The 22,707-nt window shown below is 52.2% G+C and overlaps 9 protein-coding genes across 9 annotated transcripts; 5 read left to right on the forward strand and 4 right to left on the reverse strand.

Moving 5' to 3' along the window:
* Positions 1 to 1,070: 1,070 nt before the first annotated feature.
* Positions 1,071 to 2,982, reverse strand: N7532_004493 (putative GABA permease; the record flags this gene model as incomplete). The annotated part of the gene is made up of 5 exons (XM_056616987.1): positions 1,071 to 1,435; positions 1,490 to 2,332; positions 2,393 to 2,625; positions 2,683 to 2,743; positions 2,802 to 2,982. The coding sequence occupies 5 exons, from the start codon at positions 2,980 to 2,982 to the stop codon at positions 1,071 to 1,073; spliced, it is 1,683 nt and encodes a 560-aa protein (XP_056477344.1).
* A 1,099-nt stretch (positions 2,983 to 4,081) lies between these two features.
* Positions 4,082 to 4,913, forward strand: N7532_004494 (SDR family NAD(P)-dependent oxidoreductase; the record flags this gene model as incomplete). Its single annotated transcript, XM_056616988.1, has 2 exons — positions 4,082 to 4,547; positions 4,594 to 4,913. 2 exons carry the CDS (start codon positions 4,082 to 4,084, stop codon positions 4,911 to 4,913), a joined length of 786 nt encoding a protein of 261 aa, XP_056477345.1.
* Positions 4,914 to 5,067: 154 nt separating this feature from the next.
* On the reverse strand, positions 5,068 to 5,520 carry N7532_004495 (GFA family protein; the record flags this gene model as incomplete). Its single annotated transcript, XM_056616989.1, has 1 exon — positions 5,068 to 5,520. The coding sequence occupies one exon, from the start codon at positions 5,518 to 5,520 to the stop codon at positions 5,068 to 5,070; it is 453 nt and encodes a 150-aa protein (XP_056477346.1).
* Positions 5,521 to 10,121: 4,601 nt separating this feature from the next.
* N7532_004496 (uncharacterized protein) lies at positions 10,122 to 11,333 on the forward strand (the record flags this gene model as incomplete). The annotated part of the gene is made up of 1 exon (XM_056616990.1): positions 10,122 to 11,333. One exon carries the CDS (start codon positions 10,122 to 10,124, stop codon positions 11,331 to 11,333), a length of 1,212 nt encoding a protein of 403 aa, XP_056477347.1.
* An 853-nt stretch (positions 11,334 to 12,186) lies between these two features.
* N7532_004497 (uncharacterized protein) lies at positions 12,187 to 13,479 on the forward strand (the record flags this gene model as incomplete). The annotated part of the gene is made up of 5 exons (XM_056616991.1): positions 12,187 to 12,367; positions 12,441 to 12,450; positions 12,517 to 12,672; positions 12,732 to 13,005; positions 13,060 to 13,479. The coding sequence occupies 5 exons, from the start codon at positions 12,187 to 12,189 to the stop codon at positions 13,477 to 13,479; spliced, it is 1,041 nt and encodes a 346-aa protein (XP_056477348.1).
* Positions 13,480 to 14,143: 664 nt separating this feature from the next.
* On the forward strand, positions 14,144 to 15,369 carry N7532_004498 (mannosyltransferase complex subunit MNN9; the record flags this gene model as incomplete). Its single annotated transcript, XM_056616992.1, has 2 exons — positions 14,144 to 15,262; positions 15,349 to 15,369. 2 exons carry the CDS (start codon positions 14,144 to 14,146, stop codon positions 15,367 to 15,369), a joined length of 1,140 nt encoding a protein of 379 aa, XP_056477349.1.
* Positions 15,370 to 18,023: 2,654 nt separating this feature from the next.
* N7532_004499 (Zn(2+) transporter YKE4) lies at positions 18,024 to 19,376 on the reverse strand (the record flags this gene model as incomplete). The annotated part of the gene is made up of 3 exons (XM_056616993.1): positions 18,024 to 18,949; positions 19,023 to 19,173; positions 19,242 to 19,376. 3 exons carry the CDS (start codon positions 19,374 to 19,376, stop codon positions 18,024 to 18,026), a joined length of 1,212 nt encoding a protein of 403 aa, XP_056477350.1.
* A 229-nt stretch (positions 19,377 to 19,605) lies between these two features.
* Positions 19,606 to 20,381, forward strand: N7532_004500 (nucleolar protein 16; the record flags this gene model as incomplete). The annotated part of the gene is made up of 2 exons (XM_056616994.1): positions 19,606 to 19,733; positions 19,814 to 20,381. 2 exons carry the CDS (start codon positions 19,606 to 19,608, stop codon positions 20,379 to 20,381), a joined length of 696 nt encoding a protein of 231 aa, XP_056477351.1.
* Positions 20,382 to 20,591: 210 nt separating this feature from the next.
* On the reverse strand, positions 20,592 to 22,356 carry N7532_004501 (PEX28-32 family peroxisomal membrane protein; the record flags this gene model as incomplete). The annotated part of the gene is made up of 3 exons (XM_056616995.1): positions 20,592 to 21,918; positions 21,991 to 22,128; positions 22,196 to 22,356. 3 exons carry the CDS (start codon positions 22,354 to 22,356, stop codon positions 20,592 to 20,594), a joined length of 1,626 nt encoding a protein of 541 aa, XP_056477352.1.
* Between the last annotated feature and the right edge of the window lie 351 nt (positions 22,357 to 22,707).

Consider the following 22,707-nt stretch of genomic DNA (forward strand, 5'->3'; position numbering starts at 1 on the left):
TATAGAAGTCCCCTCTCGGGAATTCCGGTCGGGGATTTTCATATCGAATCGGAATTTATTTCCAAATTCCGAAGTTATGTAGTTTGCTCGACTTAAATCCCAGTCGGTAAAGCCAGTCGGGGTTACAATGCACATGTGTGTGGCAACTGCTGACCCGCTCAGCCTCGTGGGCCACAGACATCGGGGCCGGGTCGCAAGCCATACATGCCTGGACCTGCCCGCGTATCATTTATCAATAATGGCATTGCAATAGCAGTTTTGCTTTAGCTTTTATTCTTTTCTGCTCTGATCATTTCTTTCCAGGTACTTTCTGACCAGACTCTTGATTTCTGGGTATTCACAAGACCTTCACCATGGGGATATGTAAGGTATTATACCTTTTGTGGAGTAGCTGCCAGTGGCCATCATTGTAGGATGTTTGCCGAGTGGGTCCCATGGGCCATGGGCACTTTCGTGTGCATCAGCTTCTTCAGTGCGAGTTCAAAAGGTGAGAGCTTTGGAATGGGAAGGAATATCGAGCTTGCTTCTTTTGCTCTCAGGTGGCTGATCGTTAGCTGGCGCGGTGTATGCCATGGTGACATGCACTTCGAAATCCCTTTGTGGCCAACATGGTCAGCCCAGGTAATGATATCGCACTTGTTTGCGTGATCTTAAAACAGCCTGAGGCTTGCCGGCTGGTCTCGGAAAACCCCTTCCCAGAAAGGGCCAGCCACAATAACTTGTTTTTCTCCTATCATATTCTTCATTTCAAGAAAGCTGTCCAATCTCTCTGCCATCTCTGGTACAACTTGGCGGTTAGAGCTCTGTTCAAATGTCAGGAATTCGGTCATGAACCTCAATTCAGCACTTGTAAAGCTTGGGAGACAATTCTGTTTCCCCACAATCAGATGCGTAGCAGGACATTCCTGGAAGGTCAGACAGTATAGTAGAAATATTCAATAAGACGATCTTAGTAGTAGTCATAAGGTGCGTGGTCGGGGGCACTGATTAGATTTCCTTCATGAAATCCATGATCAATACATATAATAGGACAGTATCTTACATATTCGAAATAGGGAGGTGCTTTTCGTCTATTTCTCACTCGTGCCTTTTCCGTCCTGGGCAGGCGCAGCATTCTGTGCCGCATTATGTCCACTTAGGAAGCTGACTGCGCCCGGTCCAGTAAAGTTTTTCCGCCCAGTAGTGATCCATGTGATGGTGCTGATGAGTCCGATCACACCAATGGCCGCGCTGGTGTAGTTCATCGATTGGTGTTCAACAGGGGATGTGCTGGGGAAGTTGAAGGTAATCGATGCGAACAGGAGGAATAGCAGCCCCATGATGTTCAAACCAATGGAAACAGGCGTGGAGAAGGCGTATGGGCCGTCGAGCTTGACGGCGTGACCGGTAAAGTAGCCGACTAGTCGGCTGAAGAGTGCCATTGCGTAGGACAGATCTAGATACGAAGCTTAGCACAGACCAGAACAGATAAGATCATCGTATTGCTTACAGAATCCCTCCGTTGAAATCGAGATGACCGTCTCGAACCCCGTAGTCGTACCAAACTCGATAGCATCGAGAGCCAATTGCACTGCAAGTGTAAGCAGGACGGCATTCACCGGAACCTGGCTCTTGCTTTCGACCCTGCTGAAAAACTTGGAAAAGGGAAGACCATTGTCCCGAGCGAACGCGTAAACCGAACGGGAACCCTCGGCAAGAATGTTGTTTCCAGCCACGATCACAATCACGGCAATCAGACTCGATAAGATGCAGGTGGCTGCCTTGTTGCCGGTCGAGTCGTAAATAATCTGGATCACGGGAACGCCCGTTGAGCTATTGGCCGTCTCCGCAATATCGCCAATGCAGAAGCACAAAGTCAGGAGGAAGACGAATCCGGTCACGGCGCCAAGAACCACTGCAAGAACGATCGCCTTGGGGGCTTCCTTGGAGGCTGACTTCATTTCCTCAGTCATGTGTGAGGGTGCGTCATAGCAGCACATGCCGAAGCAGGCTTGCAGGATACCGATAATGGCGGCCATGCCCGTTCCGAATCCTGTGGTATTTTGGAAATCCTGGAATACGAAGGAAGCCGGTTGCTTGTGGTCATTGGTCGCGAGAAGGGTGATGGTAACGATGACGAAGGACCCGACATTCCAGATCAGAATGAATTTCGAGATGCGATGTAGTAGGTGAGATCCCCAGATATTGACTCCCGCTGAAATAAAGGCAACCAGGTAGGCCACCAGGACGGTCTGCCATCGTTCGATGACATATTCTGGGAAGACCAAGTTGGCCATTCCGAGAACGAAATTCGAGGCGATGTAGTTATTCGTGGCTCCCATTGCAAGAAGGCCTATTGGGGACATTTGTTAGTGAGTCGAACTTTTGATTGGCTTTCTGGGTAAAGCCATACCAATGAGCATGAACCAGCCTGTGACGTAGGAAAGCCCTCGTGCATATCTTGGTGGTGTCAAAGCAGCAACCCAGGAATATTGGCCTCCGGCCACCGGATACATGGAGCACATCTCCGCCATCGGGATCGCCACGGCTAGTGTGAGGATAGAAACGCCGATGAAACTAAACACCATGACGGGAGGTCCCCCGGAATTGACTCCTACGATGAAGACACCGCTAAGAGCCGTCCATCTGACGATTGTCAGTCAATTGCTCTTTGTTTTCTTCACGGGGTCATGGGCTCCTCACGATGTCACAACACTGAAACTGAACCCAATCATGCTAAGCAACCCAAAGGAGCGCTTGAGCTCTAGAACGTACCGGCAATTAGTTCCCGACCCAGTTCTAGCGCAATTGTGAAGGCTTACCTTGCTCATAACCCAGATTCTCAAGTCGCACATCCTCTGTGGTGGTCCCTTTGAAGACCTGCTCGTTCTCGTCCTCGTTCGACATGGTGGCAAACAAATCTAGTCCTCTTTTCTGCCAGTGCTGGACGCAAGACTCGGCCCTCTGGAAGATTTTCGATGCTGCCGAACGGGCGCCAGCCATCCTTTAAAATGGCGGACAGGACCGAAGCCCGTCTCCTCCTTCCCCATATTCTCGCTGGCCACCCCATGGAGGTCACATACTCGCTCGAGGTCCGATAAGATAGATGGCCCCCGCGACTTGCCTGATCGAGAAGGTCTCCGCGATGCCGGTGGAGACCGGTGTGCCAGTCCCGGGCCAGCAGTGAACCCACTCGGGATGTTTGCGGGGAATGCGACAATGCTTCGACGTCTGCCGATAAGAAGCCCTGGCCGAGGGACCTGTCATTTGTCCGGGACCCATCTGACCCAGAGCAAGATATGAGCCCTGGGGTTGTCTGTCGTGAGAATTGTGTAATGAGAAACGCCGAGGGCGCTCCCTGTCTCCTAAGGTTACCCTTGTCGATCTAGTTTGTCAAGCCAAGAACCGCGGTGCGATCATTCTTTCCCGATATCCTCGGCCTTCTTCCTGCAAATGCTCGAGATACCACTGGCACCGCCTGCCAAATGGCGCTGGCATGTTAACTAGGAGATACAAACCTCATGATCCAATCGGATAGCAGGCGGAGTTGGACCGAGAGTCATCCAGAATAGGAAATAGGGCTTAGGGCTCGGAAAGAACGTGTTCCGCTGGGTCACGTGGAGTATCGTTGCCAATACCCCCACGCGTATTGGCACGTTGCAGAGTCACGCTGCCAACGTGCAGATCGAAGGATGGCTGTCGCGGATCTAACCTTAAGCCGAAGCTAGGCATACTCCTAAAACACGGAGATGATAGCACATAGTTCACTAAGAACATAATACCTCTTTTCGTTCTCTCTTTCAACTCCGATTATGCTTCCTTGCCTGTATTCATGCCTCCCCAGTAGATCTGTATCGACAATACGCCTCGGCACCTCCAACATCCTTGGGTGGTGCAACGGCTCTCCCCACGAGCATCCAACGGCCTACGTCGATAGCACTCAACGAGCGTATAGCGGAAGGCGGATACGTTGCCTTCCGTTTGCACGCCATGAAGAACCCATATTTAACCCGCCCGCCCTGGATTTCCAGCGTGAATATTTCAGTGACACAACACGGCTCTCATCGCCTTTTATCCCATCGCCGCCCATCCACACTGCAACATGACTGAACAAGTACTGTCTGGCAAGACCTGCCTCATCACCGGCGGTGGCGGTGGCCTCGGAAAAGCGATCGCGACCAAGTTCCTGGAGGCCGGCGCGAATGTGGTTATCTGTGACATCAACGACGAGCGTCTGCAGCAGACCTCTGCAGAGCTGTCGCCCAAGGGTCCGCTGAAGGCTATCAAGGCCGATATCACCAATAAGACCGAAGTGGAAGCTCTTTTCAATGAGCTGCTTAGGGCCTTCGGCAAGATCGATGTACTGATCAACAATGCCGCTATCATGGACCATTTCGATCCGGTCGGCGACCTGGAAATCGACCTCTGGGATCGGGTCATGGCTCTCAACCTCACTGCGCCATTTGTCATGAGCAAATTGGCTATTAGCAATATGTTGGAGCAAGAAAGTCCAAATGGCCGCATTATCAATATTACATCCGTCGCTGGTCGGGCTGGATGGGCTGGTGGTTCGTACTCCTGTTTATGTTTTCTGGCACTCTTTAACATTCCTAGGTGCTGCTTACACTGCCAGCAAGCATGGCCTGGTCGGCCTGACTAAGAACACCGCCGCATTCTACGGCAGCAAGGGCATCCGCTGCAATGCTCTCATGATGGGCGGCATGCAGACCAACATCTCCGACGTCTTCAAGACAGGCTTGAACATGGATGGCTTCCAACGGTTCAACTCAGTATACGAGGCTATCAACGCCCCCCTCTGTGATCTGGACGAAGTCGCTGGATTTGTCACCAACTTGACATACGGCAAGGGTGCCAGTATTATCAACGGTTCCTGCATTTCTGTCGATAATGGCTGGAGCTGTGTGATGGGATAGTTCATCTACATATACCAGTGTCCTTGTCTGATTTAGCGACTTCGGAATCAAAATGCATTTCTCTTGACGAGTATTCCACTTTCTTGGTGCGATGTGCTCCCGCAAAAATATCAAAGTGCCATATGTCCTTCATAATATTTAAGACTGACCACCATCACAAACGGTTTAGAGGTGCCTCCTCCCACTGCTCCACTCCCTCTGGAATATCGACAATAGCATGCTTAGTCCAGATATGAATAGCGTTCCTCATCATCTCCCGATCAAGCTCCTCCAGACAGCCACCTTTCACACTCGAGACAGCAGTAAGACGAGGCTTTTCGCCGGGTGCGGGGATATCATCACGGAAGCGATGCATAAGACGGGCCCCACAGCTCTTGCAGAAGAGGCACTCCATGGTCCGGCCTTTGAGTGTCAGGCGGGCATGAATACCGACGAGATCATTCACAGACTCCGGAAGCTCAAAGTAGGGGAAGCGTACTGTTATTCCGAAGGCAGAGGAGCTTTGGTGGCGACATTCTGTGCAGTGGCAGGCGTAGACTGCGAGAGGTTTGTCTGTGGGTGTAGTGAACTGGACCTTTGAGCACTGGCAGCGACCTTGCATTCCCATTCTGAAGGATCTTCTTGCACGTTGTGAATGATATGTTGTTGGGGGGATTGACGATGCGGGGGGTGAGGAGGGGCTGATGGTTTTTGGAATACGAGCTACCGCGGTTCGCCCAAGCACAGCCAGTGAGGATAAACAGTTTCGAATCTGGGGAGTAACAGGTTCCTCAGTCATCCCGAGAGGATATGTATTGTTGTTGGCACATAAGCGAGCTTTGTCGTAATCAATTCTCTCCGACGCAACTATCTCGACAGAAGAGCATCTACAAGCTCTCGCTTCCCGGATATCCAATCATCCCAGCAAAGCGAAAGATACGCAGTATCCCTCCCACCATCCTTCTGCTGTCTATACTCAGGTCTCTCACGCCCATTATGTACCTTACCCCTCGCATCAGCATCGTGAACAACCTTATTCCAACGCAGAATCCCCTCAAGCTGAAAGCCCATTCGCTGCGCGGCACTCAATGACGCCTTATTCGGCGGATCGGCTAGCCACTGCATCCTTCGAAGGCCTATTCCTCCCTGTTCTGGGGTATCCAGTGCATAGTGCAGCATCAGTCCGACGGCGTGAGTGGTGACATGGGTTCGTTGGTACGGAGGGAGAATAATTATGTACCCCACTTCCGCCGATAGATGTACTGCCGAGGCAGCCATGTATGAAACTATCCCCGCGAGCTCGCCTTCTGGATCTGCTGGCGACGGGGGCCTCTTTCTATCGATGACGGCGAAGCAAATGACGGACGATTGTGCATTCACGAAGCCATTAATGAAGCGAGAGACAAATTCCTCTTCTGTCTCGAAGGGTCCGATAGACATGTACCTGTAGAGCTCTGGGTGGTCTTTCGACCCTTCAAAATACGGCTTTGCATGCTTGGATGGCTATCATAATTCGTCAGTGTTTGTCTAGTCACGAGGTGAAGTCGAGGAAATTCACATTGAAAGGGGTCAGTTTCACCGCGTTATCGGACAAGTCGTGTATCGGAAAGCAAAAGTCAATGTGGGTGGTCATTGTATCAGATGGTAGGACAGCAAGGGGAAGAATTTCCGTTTGGAGGGGTTGGGGTGCATCAAGGAATGGGCGATGAGGGAATTTTGTATGACGTGGAACCGATTGGGTTGGCTGCATGGGCGGGCAGAATCGGCAAGGCTGCACCAGCGTCGCATTCGAGTCACACCTAGATCTTGGCCGCCGATTCGATGCGCGCGCGGTATTCACCGTTTGAATGAAATCTGCGCGGCTTACTTGTCTAGTGTTGAGGATGGTGATCTGGTTGCCTCTTCTGTCAGAAGTGGCTTCTGTCACTACATGTGATAAATAAGAGACACTGAATATAGTACGTTGATGTAACTCATATTGAGTGACTCAATCCGGCGATCTACTTAGTGGTGCTTTTTTATAGTTTCCCAAGGTCCATTTATTATTTCGTAAATTGAATTTACACATTCTGCTACCGATGGACCTTGTGACAGTATCATTTCAATTACCATCCCACGGATCCGTCCCATCCCTGATCTTCGTCGTACCAAAAGAGCAATATACCCAATTAACCCCTTAGTCACATTCCTAAAATCCGTCGGAACAACACTGATAATCGGATTAAAGCCACCGACCGAATTGTACGTAAAAAAAGGATCCTTGGCATTCGTTGTGAGCGGAATCTGCCTGTGTAATGCATAGGGCTCTAGTCTCATAATCGCCGCTGACAGCTTCTCCGTGAAATAAATATGGCCCGTGCTGACTGTGCGCCCGGTAACGATATTGTTCCGTTTGCGCAGAGGTTCCAATCTGTGTGGGCTTGGACGTGGACGTGGATGTGGATTGTGCGGTTGGCGAAATCCTAGGAGTATGAGCAATTTTGAACTAGGTACTAAGATATCTGATTGTTTATCTGGGAAGATAGTTTTCATCTCGACCATCCCACGCTTGCTCGTTGGCCATAATCCTCTTAGCCAGACTGAGCAATCCGTGTGAAGATCAGTGACGCGCCGAGTTGGTAGTCGGATATATTCAATTCTTGTAGGAGCCGTGGGAATGGTATACTGGGCGAGATTCCGGTGCGCGATCAGTGTTGCTCTCCATTCTGGCATGTCAGAAAACTGCCAGGCAACAGTATCAGATCATCACCAGCGCCACTGGAACAAGAATCTCGCCCTCCACTGGCACAATGATTACACCACTTACGAGATCCATATAGAGGCGCCATACTACGAACAAATCCAGAATGATACCTGCGTACTGACACCAGAGGTGCGGGACCTTAATGTATATCCACCTTCTCGAACCATTCGTCAGGATATAACCGAGAAGCAGCCCGGTCTGCCCTTCTGTCGCTCCGATGCGATTCTGTGTCTGAGTGAGCGGGCGGGTAGATATAAGCGGAGGCATCTGTTCTTGGTCCGGCGTGCTTCTATATTTCCTTTTGTTAACCCATATGGATGAAAGGTTCGAGCGAAGGACGATCCTGGAACCGAGAAAGCACGGATCTGGGTATAGCCAGCCTACACCGTATCTCCTGCGTTCATAAGATCGTGATAGCCGAGTAATGTAAGAACAATAAATATATCAAGATAAATCTTGTACTTTACTTTCATGGGCATCGCAAGCGATGTCGCTTATAGTCGCGCACCACTGGTCCTTGACTGGTTCTTGACTGGTCCTTGAACTGACCAAAGTACACTCGTATTGTGAGTAGCGTCAATACAACTGGAGTGCAGAATCAGGTGCAGGAATGCCACATGTTCACTGACGCTCATCAGCCCTTACTATGCAGTAGGCTTATCAGGCGGCTGTGACCGCTCATCACCCGATTCAGCTTTCCCCAGGTTGATATTCCAGCTCATCTGCGCGCTACGCGCTGCGGCCAGTCTCGTTGCTGGCGGGGTTCGTGAGAATGGGCGCCTCACGGGATCGCCGACATAGGATCCCCGTAAATGCACCCGTGGGTGTCAGGGTACATCCAGACATTGCAGGCGATAGGCTCCGCCCTGCACCGCTTCCTGGTTTTGGGGATGGTGCTCTGCTGCCAATCCTTGCCCTGGAGTGCTGCTGAGGAGACGGTCTGACTTGCATTAGACCAGGAGGTCATGCAGGGGCATCATCGGCAAGGCTACACCGATCTAACGTGCGTTGAGCCACCACCATCTCCGACCCCATCCCCATCTGAGATCTGGCTTGACGTCCAGGCAGTCCATAGGTAGGCAGTGGCCCGCGTCATTTTCTTGATCAGTCGAGTCGACGCGGTCTAGGCAGCATTCCTCTGCTGGAGAGTCGCATCCAAACCCTGTCTATCTATAGTTCTCCACCCTGGCGTCCTCAAAAAGCAGTCGGCGGACAAATCTACGCCGATTGTTACGTCGTCCTGCACGTCTCCGGATGTCGTGGCCGGGCTTGGTACCAGATTGATCCTGTTGTGCAGGTCGTGCAGCTCAATCTGATCCTGAAGAAATCTAGGTGGAGCTTGCACTGGCGCATCTCCTGACTCATAGCTGTTTCCTCCCTGGGGGTATGGTGAGGGTGATAGTGGTGGGGTCATTAAAAAGAAGAACTCCCCCGATCACCAAACGAGTCATCCCGCCAGGGCCATCCGAGACACCCACCCTCACGGGTCGAGCAAAGCAAATGGCGGCGAAGGGGAAAACCGAATTACTCTGTCGAGACGTAACATGCGTCATGGATCGCAGCCATTCAGCGGTCGTGGCTCCCTCCCTCCTCGCACGATGATAGGTGTCGGCTGATCGGGCAGATTGAAGGGGAGGCTCTTCGTTCTGAATGGCCGGGTATAGCATCCCCTCCCCCCAGGCAATCCGCTCATCCACCCCCGAAAGGAGCACTGACCAGCAGCGACCAGGACCGAACGGTCGTTGGCGCAGTCGCTAGTGCCCGGCGTGTCAGCCACGGATGTCGCGGACGCGTGCGAATCAGTGTGCGGGATGACCGGGGGAGCAGTGCTTGCACGCATGACCCCGGGCGATCAACCGCGCCTGGTGCTTGGATCGTCGCCCTCCTTTGCCCAGTTCGGGTGCCGCCACTGCACCTGGATCGGGACGGTGCATGATCCGAATCGCAGTGATGGCGGGATATCACTCGGGGATGGCTCTGTGCCTTGGAACAGGGCGAACATATCTCAGGTCAGGCGAACACGGCCGCGTGGGGAGGTGTACGGTGTGCCTGGGCGAAGGGGGTTTCACCGGTGCCTGGGAGTCTTACTGCATGCTGATAGATAAAAGCGAGGCCACCGCTGCTGAGACGGAGGGAGGTTTTTTCTTTTGTTCCCTCGCACTGCTCCCTTGCGATCCCACCATCAGCTAATGCGCTGTCGTGCCGGCCCGTCGACTAGCGAAATACTTCAGCCCCACTGTTGAAACGGGGACCGTCGTAGTCCTTTGTGAAATCGGGCCCTCGTCGCAATCGATTGTTCGATTGTTCGATTTTTCGTTTGGACGCGGCCAGAACCACGGCTCCAGGCTGTATGCCGTCCTCCCCGGGAGGCGGATTGGATGCCATCCAGCGTAAGTCATTTCCGGGCACGATCTAGACCGGTACGGTACGGAGCGTCGTCAGGGCACCCGCTGGGCAGCCGCGGGACGAGTGGAGCAAATGACGGCATGGCTGGTCTGGAGTGGATATTGTGGGAGAAGAAAGAAATGTGGGATGGGCTAACCGTGCGGCAGATGCGCAGAAAACAGAAACAGTTGAAATACTCGCGAGCCTCCTCCGACTCGGGCTACCCCTCCTCGCTCAGTTCCGGCAGTACATTCCCCCTTATTGCCTCATCCTTAACTCCACGCTTGACGTGGCATTCCATTCCATTTCTGACCGCGTGCATCTCAGGCCTCTCGCCTGCCTCTCCTCGTTCGCCCTTCCAACCGCGCGATCATCTCGAAAGTCTGTTCTTGAAGCACGGCTACCCCACTCCGGTCTCTCTGTCCTCCCTGCGCGACCTCACGGCCACCTCCTCCACTTATAACCCGCCCTCACCCTCGCCTTCGCCTTCGCCGCCGCGTGGCTCTCGTCGCGCTCGTCGTCCATCCTACTCTCGTCACTCTGAGCCCCCTATCGACGCCTTCGGGTCGCTTTCCCTCTCATCGTCTTCGACTCGCCCTATTCCTATCCCCCGCCGCCGGGGATCTCTCTACGAAGACGACCTCCCCGTCACCCCGTTGACGGGTCGATTCGATAAAGATTCCTATTTCGAGGATTGGGAGCGTGCCTCACTGTCGGCCAAGTCCAGGCACTTCTCGCCTCCATCATCCCGACCAGGCGATCGTGCCCGGTATCCAAGAATGCGCTCCGACCACTCGCCCTTCATCTCGCCAGTTGGTTCCCCCATCATGTCTCCACGTCGCCCCAGTTCCCCGCAGCCCGCACGCTCACGCACTCAGAACTCGGCCAAATCCGTGCCGGGCTTCCATCTGGGCAACCTACCTCGTTTCCACCCAGCGGTGTATCAAGCCGATCCATCCGGTAGTAGCGTTGCCGGACAGCCGCCGTCCCCGCGGCAATCCCGGGTGCCCAACTATCGCCCGTCATCCAGCTCGCGTGATTCGAAATGGCAGTACCGGGACTTTTTCGAAGGTACTGGCCAAAGTCCCTCGGCGCCTCGTCTTGATCCGCTGAGCAGCCCCGGTCCCGTCACGCCCTTGGCGCTCGAAGCTGGCGACTATCTGGCAGCCGGCTCTTCCGGTGCAGCAGACCAACGAGCCCCTCGTGAACCCCCAAAGCAGCCGTCCGGCCCGACAGCCGATTTCATCGACAAACTGATTGCCCGCGAGAATGAGAAGAACCGTCTGAAACGCCAGGCCGCCAAGGGTCGATGATTGTCCACACTACAGTCTATTGCATTTTTTTTTTTTACTTCTTTCTGTCCTCCCGAATACGTTGCGGCTACTGCTACTGCATCAGATATCGGTGTTTCTTTAGGACTTTTTCACTTCCTCTCGAGGGTTCCGAATTTGATCAACCCTTCGTCTTTTTGGATTTTGCTTTTAAAGGTGTTGGGGACCTCAAAACAGAAGGAGTGGAATCGTCTTGCGTTTCACGCTTTCCTCGTCACGGCTATACTACAGTACACCCACACCCCAGAACCTCCCGCTGCATCACGAATCATGTATCTATAATACCCCAGTATCCAAGGATACTCCATATACTTTATAAGCATTGCAAATAACGCTACGACATTGAACGTCGGCTCCATCACTAACTCTTCCTTTTTTTTTGGTACAAACAGTAGTCTATAACCATTACCTCAATTAGCCTGCCCAGAGATAAACACCAGTAATGTTTAACATGACGTCGCAATCTCTGTCATATCGCCAGGAACGTATAGTTCGTATAAGTTCTGATTCGACGCCACCAAACTCGACACCTGAGGCGCCAAAGTGGAGCCCGGAGGACCGCCATCGCTCCCCGAAGAGCCAGCGGTTGCGGGGCCTCGAAGGCTTGATCTTAAAAAAGATGTGCGGAGTTCCCTCTTCACCTCCTCAGTTGCGACCGATTCCCCAGACTCTCACTCTCTGCACCCCCACCACACGCTCAAGGACCTCACATCGCCTCCTGACCTTCGCAATCGTCGCTAGCCTCGGTCTCCGCCCGTCGCACGCACGACCCGCTAGACCAACCGAAGCGCCGCTGACGCACGACAGACCGCGCTGCGCTTGACGCGATATAACGATGACATCGGCGCAGGCGCCCGTGCAGGTCAAGCCTGCATCCGAGATTACCAAGCAGCAAACTCCCAGCAGGAATGCGGCCGATGAGACAAAGACGCATGCGCCTGCGCCCGCGGCGGCTAACAAAAAAGACTACAAGGGGTTTGTGGCGGGTGTGTTTTCGGGCATTACGAAATTAAGTGGTGAGTACGAGTAAATTGTCGAAATTTGGCGAACGGGCCTTCTCAATTGCGTTGCTAACTTTTTCGTCTCTAGTTGGTCATCCGTACGTTCGCCTCGGATCCTCCGTCTTTCATCTCAGCGTTCATCCGAACTAATTCTGTCTGAACAGATTCGATACCGTCAAGGTCCGTCTCCAGACCAGCAAAGATGGACATTTCAAGGGACCGTTGGATTGCACTCTGCAGACAGTACAGAAAGAGGGCGTGAGGGGGTTATACAAGGGTGCTACGCCTCCGCTGGTCGGATGGATGGTCATGGACTCTGTGTAGGTTCCTTGCAGTCTCGAAAAACAACTACTTTGAGATCAGTGCTAATTTTTGACAGCATGCTTGGGTCACTGACACTATACCGACGACTACTACTTGAGAATGTCTTTTCCCAATCTCATCTCCGCCCGTATATACCATTCTGTCGCAGCCAGCCGGATCCCAACACCCTTCCCTCCTTCGGACATGGTATCGCGGGTATCATGGCCGGCACAACAGTCAGTTTTATTGCTGCTCCGGTTGAACATATCAAGGCTCGTCTTCAGGTGCAATATGCCGCCGACAAGACCAAGCGCATGTACAGTGGACCGGTCGACTGTCTCCGCAAAATTGTGAGTCGGAAAGCAATCCAATATGATACTACTAGGATACTGATTATGTCTCAGCTCAGCACACATGGAATCCGCGGCGTATACCGCGGCCTCTTCGCCACAATCCTCTTCCGGTCATTCTTCTTCTTCTGGTGGGGTTCTTACGATGTCCTCACTCGCTACTTCAAACAAAACACCAACATGTCTGCCCCATTGATCAACTTCTGGGCTGGTGGTATCTCTGCCCAGATCTTCTGGCTCACCTCGTACCCCTCAGACGTCGTGAAGCAACGTCTTATGGTGGACCCCATGGGCGGTGCACTGAATGATGGACAGAGACATTTCCGCGGATGGAAGGATGCTGCCCGGGCTGTCTGGCAAGAGCGCGGCTGGAAGGGATACTGGCGAGGCTTTGTCCCGTGCTTCCTTCGCGCATTCCCAGCAAACGCGATGGCTTTGGTTGCATTTGAGGGAGTGATGCGGCTTAACTTCTAATTATTCTAGAGTAGCCTTGAACACTTGTACATATACATAGACATATTGACAGATCATAGACTACATAGATCGACACATACTAAAGGTTCTCATGTCCACCACTTATCGATTCCTGATAAAATCTCGCGTATGGTATGCGACATGCCTGTTTTGGCCGACGCATGTCGATCTTCTGGCCGCGTTCGGCCACCGTCGGCCTCCGGGCAGCTGTTTTGGGGATACCGGCAGCGAACATGGGAATCGTCTTCCCATGCGTGGGTACTACCTGTCATTGGGCCAGCGCATGGCCTGGGGCGATCAATTAACACCATCGATAGAGTTGTATTTCCAGGAAATTGGTGGTAGAGTGACATGGCGGGTCATAATGCAATTGTCCCAACCCACTACTCTTTCCGGACGTGATAGCAACTTGAACCCAAGATCAATACGGGGCCATCTCAGATTTTCACATTTTCACTCTCACTCTCCTCATCCTGGCCTCTCCAGCTTATCGTGTTCGAGTCCTCTCAGCACAGTCAGCAGGCAACGGTCTCGACTGTCTAGACCCTGTATCTGCCTCAGGCACAGTGATCGCCGGTGGTTATCGCCTATCGCAAGACCACCTGGACTTCCTCATTCCTCAAAGTGAGAGTTGCTACTGTCAACCCTCGACTCGGAGACGGCCATGGCCGTCGCACGCCCGATGCGACGAACCAGGCCCATCAGCGTGCTTCTAGCAGCGGTGTTAGCCTTCGGCTTCATCTGGTTCATGCTCACTCCCTCAACTCCCTCAACAGCCTCCGCATCCGCTGTCTCTTCGCGTCAACGTCAACAAGACGCCGCCGAACACCCCCTCTCCCCACCCACAAAACCCTTCGTCAAATCGCAGTCCTATCGCAGTGATGGGTTCCAAGCAGCCCCGCCGGTCGTGCACTACAATCTCAACAACCTCACCAGCACCCGCGACTCTATCGCCAACGGCGAGCGAATCCTCATCCTCACCCCGCTTGCTCGCTTCTACCAGCAATACTGGGATAACCTCGTGAAATTGAGCTACCCCCACGAACTTATTTCTCTCGGTTTCATCGCACCAAAGAACAAAGCCGGTAATGCCGCCGTCGCTGCTCTCGAAAAGGCCATCTCGCACACCCAGAGCGGCCCCATCGACGACCGCTTCGCAAGCATCTCCATCCTCCGACAGGACTTCGAACCGCCTCTCGCGTCGCAGGATGAGAAGGTACGCCATGAGCTCTCGGCCCAAAAGGTCCGCCGCGAATCAATGAGTCGTGCTCGCAATAGTCTTGTCTTTACTACCCTGGGCCCCAGTACCTCGTGGGTTCTCTGGTTGGATGCAGACATCGTTGAAACCCCTTCGTCATTGATCCAGGATCTCACAAGCCACGATATGCCTCTCATCGTACCCAATTGCTTCCAGCGGTACTTCGACACCAACTCGCGGAAGTGGGATGTTCGACCTTACGACTTCAACTCGTGGGTTGATAGCGAGCAGGCTCGGAACCTCGCTAAAGAAATGGGACCGGACGAGATCCTACTAGAGGGTTACGCGGAACTCCCCACTTATCGCACGCTCATGGCCTATCTGCCCGATCCCAAGTCGCTCGATCCCCGACGCCTAATCCAGCTCGATGGAGTCGGTGGTACGGCACTGATGGTCAAGGCGGATGTCCATCGTGATGGGGCCATGTTCCCCGCCTTCCCGTTCTTTCATCTCCTCGAGACAGAGGGCTTTGCCAAGATGGCACGCCGGTTGGGATACCCGGCCTTTGGGCTGCCAGATTATCTGGTGTGTTTTACTATCTGACTTTCATCTGGTGTGAAAACCACAACAGAAGTACATGAGGCTGACTTTATATGCTTACTATAAATTAGATCTACCACTATAACGAGTAATGCGAGCAATCGAAGCTCACCCATAACGCATGCATCGCGCGCTGCGCGCAACGTTCTGCGTCTTCCGCAGCAACTAAGGAAGACGCGTTTTCATCAGCACCATCTATCGGCGTCCATTTTATCCTGGGCTCGGGGCCCTTTTCGTGCTATATCTTGAATGTATTCTTATCCAGAGATTTCAAGGACTACTTCATCGTAAATGAGATGCCTCAAATATAGTATAAGTATGCACATATACTGAATGGCAACGGAAACGCTCATATATGAATTGGGAGCTCAGCCCGCGAGCCCTTCACTCTATTATCAACATGCTGGGAATTCGAAATTACACACTGTTGCAGGTTTCGGCGCTATCATAGCCTAGACATCGTCTTTGCACGCAACCAGCTGCTTCATCAACTGGTCGAATTTTTGGGGATCCCATTCACACTAGTGCGTCCCAGTACATTTGCTCCATTGGCTCCGAGTCAATATTAGTCGATCCGATGATTGCGTGATCGGCTGTCAGTAGATGTTCTTCCGAGTAGTGCGCTAGAACACATTCATCTCCATATATCTGATCGGTTCGATGTTTTTGGTCGGTTCGGCGTTCTTCGGGTCGAATGTCTGCGATTGCCGTGTATGGTCGTGTGTCAGGGTACAATCCACCTCATCGCCAATTATCGCTTCGATGATCACTTTGCCAGTCGTCTCAAAGGGCCGTGCATGGTCGTTCGCCTGAGCATCTTCCATGCCCTTGTCGCTCGTCGGTTCAGGGCCTTCTTTAACATTTGCCTACGAATACAACCCTAGATGGCATACAATAGTTTCATCGCTTTGTCAATAATGGGTCTGATAGGAAATAATCCGTTGCATATCGCGCCGACCAATAATCTGGCAGACGATCTCCTGCCAGGGCAAGATTGCACCGATCTTCCACCGATGAACTTCTCTGAAGTACCTCCTCATTTCCGTCCAACTGGTATCAACCCTGTCACAATCTCCAATGGTACACTGCAAAGCACAACGGAGTCTGAGACCGGGGATCTCTGGGACTTGGAAGAGCGGAAGTCGAACATCCTTCAGGTGCATGACCCGTTGCGGGAAGTGCGAGTAGTATGCCTCGACATCCGAGCGTGGAAGATACGGTGGTCTCGCGGGAGGTGGGCTTTGAGCTGATGATCAATCACCACGACCTAGCAATCGTGGCAGACTATGATGCGGAGTGGCTCATAGGTTTGAAGGCTATGGTGATGGAGAGGGGTAGAACTCGGAGAGCCTCTGGGATTAAAAGCTCGCAGTAACAAAGGAGTCTATCAGTCGAGTAGCCCTATAGCACTAAATAACCAGTCCCTTTGTTCAAAAGTACCTCACACTTGCCCTACTACACTCTCTGGCCAACGCTAGCCCGGGTTGTTAAGGTCAACGCAGTTAGTTCCAAATCGTCGCGACGTATCAACATTATGAGTGCTAGAACATATATTGCTTTTTTGTGGTTGTAATTAGACTGTTTAATACTGTAAATTTTCGAATCTTTCGATAGAGCGGCGACTGCAAGTTACCGTAGGAGAGTACAAGGTAGTGAGTTATTCATGGGACTACTGTTGGCTATGTGAAGATTAGCTTTCCTGACTTCAGACAAGTGATAGCTAGTGAATATACCCAAGCCAGTTGATGCACCTCTATTACATGCGATCAGTCAAAGAAAGCTTGATGATAAAGGGGTAATGGTCGAATCTCGGTCCCGGACCCACACACAAGTCGCTGATATTGCCAACCAGCGTACTGTTTTAATGAGTCTCTACATCAATTGCGATAGATCACATTCAATTCTTAGATCTCATAGACCAGCACACTTATTACAGTCGCAATCTAAATTCGTCTAGTAAAAAGATCCAAGCTTTCTATACGAGTGAAGAATACTTGAAAGTGATCGCAGAAAAAGATTCTGTCAGTGATCTTGATATCCTCGAGGCAGTCCTGTCCAAGGAGAATGCGGGCTAGTAAATTAAGGCTAATTGCTGAGGTTGTGAATTTCCACCGTTCCATGTCGTTTATATCGCTTTCCATAACTTGACCAATGTTTTTCACGAATCAGTTAGTTGACAGGCGCCTCCTCCAAGCCACCACCACTTCCGCTGTCCCTGTATCCGGTGATTTTTCCCTATCCAATAAGTGGCTATAAGCAACACTATACTTGTGAAATTCTACCAACCAAGATGGGTCGGTATTTCTTAGGGAGTTCGTCCTACTTTATATTATCTGTTCTCTTTCGCATCTTGGTTAAGTGGTGTACTCAAAATTATCATGATGATCGTCCTTGGGAAAGTGTCAGTAGATACCACGTGTAGTGGTTACTACTCTATACTATGACCTCGCTCATACAGTAGTCAATTTAATACGAATGAGATTGCTCAACTGCTTTAATGTTGCTTTAATGCTTTTTATGAGACCAATTATTGGTAACCAAGAACGTTTGTAATTCTATTGACTAGAAATTAGGCTCGATCCTTCTGGATCTATCTCTCACCGACTACATGCAGTGGCCAGTGGCCGCGGCGTTCAGCCACACTTTTGCAGGATTATGGCCGCAATATAACGTCCCTTTTTAATCCCAGGAGATTCTAGTATCTGTTAGTCAAAAATCAAGAACACGTCAAGCGGGACTGGTCTACTCACGCAAGCATAATACCGGCTCCCACAGCAACAGCCAAAAACTGTGTAACAGTCTTTCGCACCTCGACACTCTTATCCTGACCCGTCTCCAGCAGCTCGGGGATAACAGCCACCGTTCCAACGTACAGGAAAGTTCCTGCAGTAAATGGAAGAAGCATGTCACCCCAAGAGAGACTAGTTCCCCACAGACCAGAGACAGAGGTGTCATTAAGGGTATCGCCGTGGCCACCAAATTCCTGCACTGCAATTCCAATCAAAGTACCCAGAAAAGCACCGACGGCAGTGACGAATTGTGCGCCCATGGCCTTACGCTTGGAGAAACCCGACTGGACCAGCAGAGCAAAATCACCGACCTCATGCGGAATTTCATGGAAAAAGACAGCGACGGTAGTGGTTGCGCCGATAGTGGGCGAAGCATAAAAAGACGAAGAAAGGGCAAGACCGTCGGTGATGTTATGTGTGAAATCAGCAATGAGGTTGAGGTATCCTCCTAGCTTAACACTAGGGTTGATTTCTTTCTCAGGAGTCTCGTCCTTAGACGATTCTCCTGCAGGCCTGGTCGATTTGCGCTGCTTCAATTCGCCTGACTGGTCCTTCTTCTCGCTGCCAGTTGTCGAAGCAGCAGTGACTTCTTCGTGAACATGGCCGTGCGAGTGGTCGTGACCTTGGCCGCCGGTTGCGATGCGCAGTGTCTTGTCCATTGCCACGAAAGTGAAGAAACCAACCATGATGCCCAGGCCCAAGAGCAGGTTCTTGTTTGGCTCGACCATAACAAAGCTTACATGGTCGGGAGAGTCCTCGCCAAGAAAAATCTCCGGAAGTAGGTGGAACAGCGTATCACCTAGAAGACCTCCAACGGCGAAGGCAACCATGATTGATAGAGAAGAGGGGTCGATATCCGGAGGACATAGTGCTAGGAGGAAGTCTAGCGAACAAATCAGTATTGAGTTCGTCCTAGGTTTTCCTGGCCAAGTTATAAAGTTTGTGGCGGATCATACTGGGGGGACCGGAGATATATAGTGTCGCCAGGAGAGAGTTCACGGCCGGACTGCCTGGGAAGAGCACGGCAAAGATCTTAGACAGGAGACTGGTTGTCTCAGGGGCCGTCGCCCGTTTGTGCTCATTGAGTGATTCGACAAGGGGACAATTCTAGGACCATAGACCGTCAGTTGCTCGGCTAGAAAGGAAACGGTCATCGGCGACTTTCAGCTGCATACCTGCAATTGCTCCTCGATCTGGCTGACAGACAAATCCCCAGGACGAACATTGGCAGCCGCCAATGCTGAGAACAAAAAACAGCCAGCAGCGAGCGCCAAGCCCGTGCGGCGCGAGGGGAAGAACCGCGAAGCCATTGGGAAATCGAAAAGGTGGAGGAGAAGAAGGACAACAACAACCCGCACTTGCTTGGGGTCGGCCCAGCTTATCGCCGGGCTCGGACCACTTTATCGCGGACCCTGTGTCAAACATGCCAAGACATTTACAGGAAGTGCAAACACCTGCGGCCAAAAAAGTTTCGATAACGCCGATAATTATTTGCCCCAAGTTCTGCGAACTACCTCCATACGAACACCATCCGTCACAATGGGCAAGATCCTGCAGAAGAAGAAGGCCCGCTCTGGCCTGTCCAAGGCCCGGCCCAAGAACAACCGTCGCAAGAGCGGTAACAGGAAGATTAACATGCTGGGCAACGCCATCATCGCCGAGAACTGGTATGCGGGACTCCCTCGAAGAAAAATTCTTCGATAAATGCACGCGCTTTGATCTGAGTCTGACAGAATTTTCGATAAAGGGATAAGAGCTTGACTCTCACTCAAAACTACAAGAACTTGGGTCTTCTGCACAAGCTCAACGCTCCGACCGGTGGCCGCGAACGCCTCCCCGGCCAAATCGACCCCTCCGAGACCCCTAACTCCCTGCACATCGGCTCTGGCCCCAAGGCTACTGTTCAAATCGATGTGGCCGAGACCAAGGTCGAGCGCGATCCGGAAACCGGCAAGATTCTGCGCGTGATTCGCCCCGACGACGAGATTGAGGTCGGCGGTCGCAAACACAAGCGCGCCAACCCTCTCAACGACCCGCTGAACGATCTTTCCGACAATGAGGAGTTTTTGAATATCGCCTCCAACTCTGACATTGTTAAGCAACTGGAGCGCCAGGCGGATGCGGAGGGTCAAGGTGTTAAGGCGAAGAAGCCTCGGCATCAGAGTAAGCGGGAAGAGGAGTGGGTGATGCGCTTGGTTGAGAAGCACGGAGATAACTATGCGGCTATGGCCCGGGACCGCAAGCTGAATCCTATGCAGCAGAGCGTGGGTGATTTGCGGAGACGGATCAACAAGTGCAAGAAGGCACAGGCCTGAGTTTCTCTGTGGAATATGGACATTGTGTTTCTGAGCATTTGGTTCGGGCGATTGGCGTTTTCAAATACCTAGTCTACTGATGGATTTTCTCGAAAAAGTGAATATACATATGCATCTTGAAAAGTTGTTTGAATAGTGTGTAGTAATAGTTGCATTGCCAACTGGGTATAGAATAGGATGTACAATCGGATCTTGATATCATGACGCTCATCAATTGTGGCCAAGGGTCGAGTATGTCACGGTTCCGGCTGGTTGAGCGTCCATGCGCTGCACCACTCGCACCCATCGCCGGCGACGCCATTCACCCACGCCGTAGGAGGCAGCCGCAGCCTCCTCCCAGTCTCCGCGAGCATACTTGACCCAGGCTTTGTCCTTGGAAGACGATCCGTTTTTAGTTTGAGAAGACTCCGGTTCTGTTTCCAAATCACCGTAGGCCATGGTAGGCAGCTCTTCTTTCTCCTCCGTACGCGATTCTGGAGGAGGAGGAGGAGGAGGCAAATCCCATACCCAGCCGCCGACTTCATCAATGATCGCGTTGCCTTCTGGTGTGACGCCGGGAACCTCAAACCCAACTCCTGTGATCATACGCTCCACAACCCACTCACGGCAATCCAGATCAAGCTCCCATTTCTTGCTCTTCCACTTCCAACCAGATGGAGGTCGAACGTCGTCGAAAAAGCGACATCCGCGAGGCCGGTCTCCGGCAATTCGAGAGGGCGATAGCGGATCATAAGGTTGCGGACTAAACAGGAAATTCTCCCAGCCAGACTCTGATGATCCTGTAATACGATGCTGAACTTCAAAGATCTCCACCTCCCTTTCTTCTGGGTCGGTGTCGACTGATATGTCTACCAGTTTCTCCATTGCTGAGATGGCTGCAGAGGGAGATTCCGGGACTGCAGTGCCGAAGAGATCCCGGTCTTCACCTTCCCCAGGAAGCGGGAGATGAAGGTCATCCAAGCCACTACCCACATCCTCCATCAATCCCTGACAGAATAGCCGTATTTTTGGATTGTTTGACAAGACTGCTGCATTGCCAGCCACAAGCATGATTAGTCGCAACGGCAACAGATGGGCTGTCAAGAAGAGCCCCACTGCGGCCATTGTGCAGATCAAAAAAATAGTGGAAGACAACTTCTCATTCGAAAAGTTGGTCAGCGGAGCAAACACGGAGATAGTCGCATCGTGAATGTCCGAGAAATCCGCCATGCAATTCTGCAGATCTCGCATGTTTCGGAAGAAGTCCTTGGAGGTCTCTGGGGCGGGCTTTATCGTCCGCGCCGGCGCTAGCGCAGGGCCCTCGTAAGAGTAGTACGGTGTCGTGCTCGAGGTTGAAGTCGAAGGTGGTGGGGGATGACGAGTGATGAACGCCGGTACCATAATGAACAACAACAGGACCACCAAAGGCAGGACCAAGAGCAGGTGGGGGTCCAGGCAGATAAAAGAGTAAGCAAATAAGAACGATGCGGTATGTGTCGGAGTCTTCCAGCTCAACAGGCGCTCGACCCGATTCTGGAATAGAAAGACCACACCAATTCTACCGCATAGTTAGTTCCATCCTGCTTTCCTTTTCGATATCGCAATCACAATAAGTTGTTTCAGTACTTACCGTGCATTAAAGCGGCGGAAATTATTTGACATTGCTGGCAAGCTGAACCCCGGTCTCTTAGGAGATGTCGCAAAGGACTGGTCCCCGGGGTTCGATTCATCGTCGTCATCGTCGGTGGGGATGACTTGTTGAAGTAGTCTGTTTGCCACGGTTAGCCACAGGCCAAGAGCTTAACCAGCTATGCATATCACTAGACTGAACTGACTTGCTGAAAAGCCTGTCCTGAATCGAGTTCTTGGACTGCGAAGTCGACCGCGAGTGTGCGCTGTCTGGCGACCCTTCACGCTCGCGCTTCGGCTTCGAGACCGACAGCACCGGGATGGGCTCGTTGCGGTTTGCCAGGACTTCTGCATTCTCTTCGTCCATTCTGAACGGGGGCCAACATATCTCGGCGGCCGTGGAAATTTAGCGGGGTTGAAGAGGAGAGGACCGCCACAACCTTGCTGCGAAGAAGGACCGAGGGCAAAAGCACATGCGCCGGTAGCTGCTCGATCGGGCCGCCTATTTCTGGGGTTCGTACCGCGTACGGTCAGATCGGCGTCCACGAGGAACGTTGGGCGGGTCACTTTGGTACCGTACGGTATTGCAGCTCTCCCAAGTCAGGGGCGTGTTGACAACTTGACTTATCTGGACTGCGTGGTACTACTCCGAACCCTCTATTCTCTTGAACCTCGCACGACCACTCCTTCCCCCACCACCACCACGTTTCCGCTTGGG

The sequence above is a fragment of the Penicillium argentinense genome (assembly GCF_028826775.1).
Source record: "Penicillium argentinense strain IBT 30761 chromosome Unknown utg000004l_segment0_segment0, whole genome shotgun sequence".
Classification (NCBI taxonomy): domain Eukaryota; kingdom Fungi; phylum Ascomycota; class Eurotiomycetes; order Eurotiales; family Aspergillaceae; genus Penicillium; species Penicillium argentinense.